General features: G+C 33.6%; 1 protein-coding gene across 1 annotated transcript; it reads right to left on the bottom strand.

Moving 5' to 3' along the window:
• Positions 1–155: 155 nt before the first annotated feature.
• Positions 156–6,413, bottom strand: LOC110100259 (PTI1-like tyrosine-protein kinase At3g15890). Its single transcript, XM_020827692.2, has 4 exons — positions 6,244–6,413; positions 5,992–6,142; positions 1,424–1,686; positions 156–1,192 (listed from the first exon to the last, which is right to left on the bottom strand). The coding sequence occupies exons 1-4, from the start codon at positions 6,282–6,284 to the stop codon at positions 571–573; spliced, it is 1,077 nt and encodes a 358-aa protein (XP_020683351.1). The 5' UTR covers positions 6,285–6,413; the 3' UTR covers positions 156–570.
• Positions 6,414–9,465: the final 3,052 nt, after the last annotated feature.

Raw genomic sequence — 9,465 nt, 5'->3', positions numbered from 1 at the left:
TATTACTTGATAAAATTTCTATTTTGTAATTGTAATTTCATGACTGAATTAGGCAATTAGCTGCGTGTGGCCCTTAACTTTCCAAAAAATTAAGTTTCACAGTCACAAATAAAAAAAATAATTCCACATAAACATCATAAACAAAACAATTCAGCTATCACACACAAGAAAACTTTAGCATTCAACTGTAATATAGTTTTACAATGGCAACGGACCAAAGAAAAAAAAAATTGTATTCTTGAAAAATATCCACAAAGAAGAGTATACCACTAATCAGGAAAAAAAATCCCAACATGCAGGAACCAGATGTTCAGAGGAGTATACTTTTCTCTTCTTTCAAAACAGAAAAAGAAAGAGATATAAGCCCCGGAGGGTTTCAATACAAGAAATAAAACAAGCCAAAAGACACAAAGCCAAAACACTAAACAATGCAGATAATATAAGGTGAATCTGCTCCCTAACGGTAAAAATGCACAAAGAATCCACCATTGATGACACTAGCCATTTTGCTCCTCCGGATTTCTTCTTCCTTACTTGTATATTGTGAAACTTCACCGAGCAAATCCTGTTTCATTTCCCCATTCCCTCTTTCTCCTCAATTATACAGTTTGAATCATTGCCAGCAACTACAAATCTGCTGCTAGTGCCAATTCTATCCGGCCTGAATATATCATCATTCTCCAGAATTGCTAGTTTCTCATTGGCTTCCCCTTTCAGCAAGCTCACCACTTCAAGCATTGTAGGTCTCTTTTCAGGTGTTCCACGAGCACAAACTAGCGCAACAAGAACCATCCTTTTAAATTCGGCTTCGACGTAGTCCCCCTTGAGCTTCGGATCCGCCATTTCTTGGAATCTCCTCTCTCGAGCGAGCGGAAGTGCCCATTCTGAGATGGATCGCTTCCAAGTTGAGCTCAACTTCTCTAATGGTTTTTTCCCACTAGCAAGCTCTAGTAGTAGTATTCCAAAGCTGTACACATCACAGCTCTCCGAGGCTTTACCAAACATAGCATATTCGGGAGCAAGATAGCCAAGGGTACCTTTAACTCTTGTGGTAACATGGGTTGCACCTTCAGGAATGAGCTTTGCAAATCCAAAATCTGCAACCCGAACCTGGAAACCAGAATCCAGTAGAAAATTACTTGCTTTAATGTCTCTATGGATTATATGTGGTGTTGCATGGTGGTGAAGGTAACTGCAAGTAAAAATAACAATATCATTAAACTTTAGTGGATATGTGATCATGGAAGACACAGTTTGGAATGAGAGGGAGAACTAAGGCTTAGGCTTCGTTTGGAGCGGCTTTCTTGCTGCTGCTTAAAACAACTTTCTAGTACAAAAATTTTAATTTTTATGCTAAAAAGTCGTCTTGAGAAACAGTAAGAAAGCCCTCCCAAACGAGGCCTTAAATGGTCTATAAGCTTACGCGATACCCTCAGCTGACCCTATAGCAATATTCATGCGCCTGCTCCAGTCAAGAAGGTTTTCAGCTGAATGCTCCCCGTAAAGATGTGACATCAAACTTAGATTTGGCATGTAGTCATAAACTATCAAGCGCTCCTGCCCTTCAGCACAATAACCACGCAAGCACAGAAGGTTTTTGTGTCTCACTCTTCCCAAAATCTCCACCTCTGAAGCAAATTCCATTTCAGCTTTATTGCTCCACACTTTCAACCTTTTAACAGCAATCTGAGTTAAAAGACAGAAAACACCACCAATACCCTTAATATCTGAGGAAAGAATTTTATCTTTCAAGAAAACCCTTGAAAATTAAAATGAGAAGAGAAAATAATTGTATAGATGAATTTATTCCACGGTTCTATCTATGTAAAAAATAATATGAGAAGTTGTTTATAAATAAAGAGAGTTATGTTTTTTGCTTTATTTCCATTTGTAACCACACCCATCGCTATTAATGTCCCCATCTTCATGTGGTACCACTTGTGTTGTAAGAAGAGAAATGTGGTCGAAATTCCCTTTTTGCATGGACTTGTCACCTTGAGAGAGAGGGGATGTGCCACCTTTCATGAGGAGAGAGAAAAGTTGAAATTGTCTTGAATACTGTTTTGGAGGCTTAGCCAAGCATGGAAAACCTCATAAATTGCTTTAAAACTCCATGCCACTATTGATGGGATAGAGGTAATAATGATTGAATTCAAACTTAAACCATTGAAAGCATTTAGGAGCATTCATCTCGCCCTACAAAACTCATGGAATATGACAATTCCTTGACTTTTTTCCAACTGCGATGTGTCATATGGATGATGATTGAAACTTCCATTTCTAAGCACACACATCTCTGTTAAGCTAGCACATAAAATTTTCTTTGTCATCAACTTTATAGCCTTAGGGATGCACTATGTAAGTAATTTCATTATGATTGTAAAGAAAAGCATTTTTTTATATCTATCTACTCTAAATTTAATCCTACATGCAAAAAAACTCAAAACAAACTTGATTGTAATAATCTTAGAAACAACTTAAAGATCTCAATACAGTCAATATCTTATCTTTATTAAAAGCCTCTCATAACCAATTTTTCCTTGTACCACTTATATCCATCATATTCTTCACTGATTTGATAAGCCCACAAGTTAAATCCTTTTTGCCTGATGGTAACTCAGCTACTGCCTATGTCTGATTCTTATGAAATGACTTCAGCTCATCTTTCAGTAACTCTTAATGCCCATAATCATCAGCATACATAACTTCATCAAAACATGATAGCTCGACACAATTAGTTAGTAGTAGATAATACAAATATGGAGAATACAACTTTGTAGGATTGGAAAGTCTGTCAAATGTTCTAATCTCAAGCATAGGTGCAACAATATTAATTTTGCTTGCAGTATCTGAATTCAACTGCACCCTTACACTAATATTTACTCCTTAAATTCCATATCTGTCTAAGCTTCTTCAAGTAGCTTGCCATCAAAGGGAACATATTGTTCCTCGGTTGATCAAATAGTTTGTTGTGTTTATTGCATCTTCAAGAAAAAATTTTAGGCAATCAAACATATAATCTAATGCTCCTAACACATCCATTCAAAGTCACGTGCTCTGAAATACCCTCTTGGGATGTTCCTGGGACAGTCATACCACTCTAATCGGATTTGCTGCACAAAATTCTTGAATTCTTACATACTCACTAATACAGAAAAATCTGAAGCACTTCAATTTAATAATTTATTTGCTTTATAATTTATGTTTCCACTTCTTTAAAGTTAAAAGTAACACAAAAATAATATTCATTTCTAACAAAATGGTTGAGAGCCTTTCGATTGTGAAATAACAAAACGAGCCAACAGAAAATGAAATAGGGGAGGTATCCCCCGCAGCTGTAACAAGCTTTAGCTTTCCTGCCAAATGCATCCTCCCTCCTAACTTCAAAAAAATTAGCTAATTATTTCTTTTTGAAAACACAATCGTCATAGAAGCCTACATCCACAAGCATTATGCCAGACAACTTGCCTCATAATGCATGAACTACCATCTCTTTCTCACTCATTGCCTAAGCTCATAATGTAAAGTCTTTAGTCAACCATTGGCACTTAACCTCTAGCATTTCTAGTATAAAGCATGCCTAGTTTATTTCCCAGTATATAATTATTGCAATTTCAATGAATGTATATTACTTCTCCTATAAGTACTCCAGAATGCACTTCATCATCCAGTTGTCCCATGCATGTAAGTTTTCTCTTAAAACCGACAATAATTGGCATTTTCCAACTCCCCTGCCTTTATGATCACACCCTTCCCAACAATAACCAAAGGTTCACCATGAGCAAAGTTAACCTACCAAAATTTTCATAGATGTCATTTTTCATGCAAACTCTCATAAAAAGAAGCTCCAAAATCCTTGATTCAACAAAACAATCAACAATTAAAATTAAGACATCTTCCACTCATCCATCATTATAGCATTAGAAAATTGTTTACTCAAATTCTTCTTCTTCTTCTTCTTCTTCTTCTTCTAATGACAACCTCTTCTCATCTATCTTTTACTATCATAATTTAAGTAAAGTCAAGTTGCTATATTATAATTTACTCCTCTTCTACTAGGCCCATGCCAATCTTCATAACAAGTTGATCTTCAGCAGTCTTTAATGCTCAAATCAGATCATGAGGCTTCACCAGATTCTTTCCTATGAATTCTCAACAATATCTAGATCTTCGACTTTACAAACTTTAACTTTCTTGATCTAGAAGATTAACTACAATAATTGTACCATTACATTTATCCAGTAAAGCGGAAAAGTAAAGAGAAAAATGTAAGTAATGCATGAATTTCATTATAAAAATTAATCGATATAGAACTCAATTATCCAGCAATGAGTTCATATAACTAATTCTCTATAACAAAAGCACCCTCATACATCTTTGGATTGAACATACATGGCATCAAATGTACCTTTTTAAGGAAGAAAGTGTTTCATACATATTTGACAGCACTTTCATCAGCCCTATCATAGTTTTTTTTCCTATCCTAATGACTATCAAAGGAACTTTAGAACTCAATTCAAGATCTTTCGATCTCCATTTGATATTTATTCTATCTTCTCTCGAAAAGATTTCATACAGCTTCTTTGAATACAAGTACTTTTCAATAAAAATATTTTAAAAAAATTTATGCCTCCATGTATATTAAATTTATGGAACTTCAACTCTTTTTTTACTGTTATTGCTTTGATTATGCCTCAAGAACAAAGCTCTTAAATCAACTGTTAGAAACAAACGAATAAATCACAAAGAAGATCATAGAAGGTATACAGATCTTACATGTTCAAGAAATAAAACCTCCTATATCCATGATCACACTTTTTTTAACTATATTAATTCAGATAAAATTATAGGGTATGATCTCCTCTAAACTCCAGAAGTCAAGGCCAAATAATACATACTTGTGTGTACCACTCTAAATGTTCTGAAGAATATAATAAAATAATCATAATATTTCCAAAATTTTATACAGGGGGATGCTACCTCCCAGCAACCACTTATCAACTAAGGGCAGAGTTGGATCTACATAAGTAAGGAAAGAATCTTTAATAAAGAATCAAAATCTTCAGCAGGAATCAAGTTCCAGAAACCTTCAACATATTAAACACATAAATGACAAAGGTTGGGCTTTTGGCATGTTAGAAGAGGGCATGTAGTTTTTCACATACTACTTAAGATAGAAGCATCAACGAATAACTTTTATAATTTACAAGAACGCCATTTGTTAGAATGGATATTACCAAAGTATGTTCCAAAGACCAAAAAATAAATAAATTTGCTACAGTTATGGTATTCCTAATCATCTCATAACTCAACATAGATTATGTACGGTTGCACAAACTCCTTTCATGATCATTGGCTTATAAATAAACAAAAAATTAATAAATAAAACAAGTAATTTGATATGACGCCCAAAAACCTACCAACATATATAAATATCTTAGAATGGAATCCTTTAGCTTGAAAAACACATAGCCAAACATATGCCTGCCATTGGTGACTTCCAAGAGATGAAAACAATAATATTTCAACGATATAAAAGTACAAATTGTAGCATAGGAATCGTCCTTACCTTTTGCAGCGCATCCAGTTGTTCGAGTAAATCATTTCATTTAATGTGATCGAAAATAAGAAGCAATTAGTCTAGTTTCGTCAGATATGAACTATACGGAATACAGAAGAGAAGGAGAAACCGTTCAAAACTTGCATGCACGATACAAAATAATTTGAAGATTTTTTTTAATTATATATATATATATATATATATATATATATAAACAAACTTATTGTTAGCTGGAAGAGGGGAAAGTACATCTAGAACCCTAAAAATTTTTTTGACCAGTACATGCCTCCAAAATCGAGAACAAATCAAACCAGTACATGAACAACGATATAGAGCCACCTCAGCCTCCCCAACAGTTTGTCAAAAGTGAAAAGCACGATAAGATAAAAATCGCAAAAAAAAAGTTAAAGAATCAGTAAGATTCAATATACCTGAGATCCATCCCAGAGTTGGCCCCAATAGACACTTCCAAACCCTCCTTCACCCAGCTTGTTGTCGTAATTAAATCTGTTCGTCGCTGAATGCAGCTCCTTCAGAGAGAAAACCCTCCATGTGTTCGAATTTCTTCTATCCGGCTCTCTCCTGCACCCAAATCGTCCTCTAAATCGTCAGCATCGGCAAATCAACAATACCCCCAAACCAAAAGAAGAAAGAGAAAACCCTGAATACAAAATGAAACGTACACATCAGTTGACCTCCGGCAAAGAAAAGGAAAGAAAGCCATCGGACTAGCCCCGATGCCCCGATCTATATCAGAGAAATTCCCAAAGCCCTCCCTCGTCCATTCCAGCCAGCAAAAGAGAGATAGTAGCAGCAACAATACACAGATCACAACAAGCAGACATTCAGCTGCGTCGTTGCCTATAGAAATATTACAATATTGACATTTGACTGAGGAAACGTCCGTTGGGCGGTTGCCGTCTAGACGAAAGTCAAGGCTTGACTAGCTTTTTTTTTCAAATTAAACGAAGTCGATTGATTAAAAAAATAATCTTCCAAGTTCCACCTTTATACTTCAAATAATATTTATTAATTTAATTATCATATTAAAAATAATAATAAATAGCATATTCAAATTTGTTCATTTATGACACATGATCATACTAGCAAGTTATTTTTTTATGATAGAGCTAGAAAATAAAACAAGATAAAAGATAGTAGCAGCAACAATACACAGATCACAACAAGCAGACCTTCAGCTGCGTCGTTGCCTATAGAAATATTACAATATTGACATTTGACTGAGGAAACGTCCGTTGGGCGGTTGCCGTCTAGACGAAAGTCAAGGCTTGACTAGCTTTTTTTTTCAAATTAAACGAAGTCGATTGATTAAAAAAAAAATCTTCCAAGTTCCACCTTTATACTTCAAATAATATTTATTAATTTAATTATCATATTAAAAAAATAATAAATAGCATATTCAAATTTGTTCATTTATGACACATGATCCTACTAGCAAGTTATTTTTTATGATAGAGCTAGAAAATAAAATAAGATAAATTAATTATTGGGTATGGAGAGTTTGTGGAAATGTATGGTATCTCGATCACTTTCACAATATCGTGAAAAATAGGATATAAACTATAACTCTCCATCTTTTTTTAATAGATTTAAGAGGGTCATAAGAAAGGCTACACCTAGCTGACTAACATATACATATGTATTGGTTGAATAATATATATGTGGATTCCCACTTATGATGTGATCCCTTCTTCTTAGGTAAGTGCCTTGGGCAATTATCTTTGGTGGGTCCTCATGATATGACTCGTATTATAAGCTTATGCAAGTAAGTCCCTAGGAACAATTCCTTATGAGCGAAAGTTAAGTGCCCATGAACAAGGGGTGAGTCGTCCCCTATGTTGAGGTGGTCATGAGCCAGGGACTAGTTCCATCAATGAAGTCATAGTTATAGGCTTCAGAGGGTTTATGTAGCTTGATCACGAATGTTTATAATAGATGGCTGGCCTTCATCGTAGCAACTATTATCAGTAAGCATATTCAATTAAGGTGAACAATCCTCAGGGGCGTAGATTAGTATGGGCGAGTCCTTTGGAGGAACTCACTGAGAATGATGAAACTTTGGTTTGATCTCCCTGAACGGGTTTGTATGTTCTGATCTCAATAGGGGCAGTGATTATTTAACTATAGGCTTGTTTCAGCTGCTAATCTATAGTTCATGGCTTCATGCTTCATTCGAGCGAGTACCGTTTTATCCATTTGATTAGGAGTTACTATCAAGCAGGAACTAGGTCAATAATACGATGATCTTTAGCTCATCTATATGATGTAATGCATGTTCAAGCTGGCATTGGTCAAAATATTATAAATGATAACTCTATACTTTGACATTGAAGATTGATATTTCATGAAATATAATCAAGAGATTAGTAAAAGTAGAGGTACTTAGTATGTTGGATTTCACTAACTTGAATACTTATGTGAGTTGCATTAAGGGAAAATAAACAAATAAGTTAAATAAAGATACCAAGATAAAAATAAATATGTTAAGGATTATATATATACATATTTATCATCCAAAAACAAGCTTTTATGATCCAAGATAATTCATCACTTTTAAATATGATGACTATATATTTTTTCTAACTTCAAAACAAAAATGAAGTATTAGATGTCTTTAAAATCTTTAATGCATAAGCAAATAAAAAATGTGAAAAATAAGTCAAGAGAGTGAGATTTGATAGAGGTAGTGAATATTATGAAAGATGCAATAAAGATGATCAATGGCTTTGCCCATTTGTAAAGTTCCCATTAGAGAATGAGATTGTTCCTTAATACAGTTTACCTAAATCACATGATTATATTGGTGTAGTTGAGAGAAGAAAATAAATAATGCTAAACATGCTAAGGAGAATTATTAACATCTCTAAACTACTTAAATTCTTACAGACTGAAGCTATTGAGATGGCATTGTACATATTAAATTGAGTTCTAGCCAATGATGTTCAAAAAACATTCTTTTAAATCATGAAAATTTTGGAAATCGAGTTTGCAATATATATGAATATGGGTATGTCATGTGAAGTGAAAAAAAATACTATCCACAATGAACAAAACTTGACCCAATAACCATTAGTTGATATTTTATTGGATATGCCAAGAGGTTTAATGGTTACATATTTTCTTGTCCATCCAATAGCTCAAAGAATAACATAAATAAGAAATATAAAGTTTTTTAAATATGATTTGATTAGTAGGAGTGATCAATTAAAGAGTATAATTCCTTATAATGGAATATATTAATGCACAACATTTTATTTTAAGTGACATATTAATTATTATTCATAGCACTCCACAATTTAAAATGACTATTAAATAGCAAAAAATTGAGATTTCACAAGTTACTAATAATGAATTAGTAGATTTATTAATTCAGAACTATTAGATACAGTTGAGCATTTAAATTTATGAGATGGGGTGTTACAACATTAATGAGATTTAGTATAGGAAAAAGATCAACAATTTCTATTGACTATATTGTCTATCTTTAGTAGTTGGACAATAATATTTGATGTGAAAATGACCATGAAATATTCTTACAATACACGAGTTGTAAAAAATTCAATTTAGGATATGTACCATGAAAGATGAGATGCATTTCATGACACATAATGGAGTCAGAGATATTGTTGAGTTACCTAGCGATGCAAATCCATTGATTATAAATGGGTTTATAAGACAAAGTGAGACTCAGTAAGAGGTATAAAGCAAGACTCATTGCCAAGACTCACAAGGTGTATCATTGAAGAGTTTTCTTAGTAGCTTTAGACTTGTGGATTTTATATCTATGCTTTTGAGGGTATATTACGATAATTAAGCTATATTCTTTATGGCTTAGAACAACAAAAATGATAGTAGAAATAAGTATGTTGATATTAAGTACTTAT

The sequence above is a fragment of the Dendrobium catenatum genome, unplaced genomic scaffold, assembly GCF_001605985.2.
Source record: "Dendrobium catenatum unplaced genomic scaffold, ASM160598v2 fragScaff_scaffold_188, whole genome shotgun sequence".
Classification (NCBI taxonomy): Eukaryota; Viridiplantae; Streptophyta; class Magnoliopsida; order Asparagales; family Orchidaceae; genus Dendrobium; species Dendrobium catenatum.
This window is presented reverse-complemented; position numbering and strand designations above follow the sequence as displayed.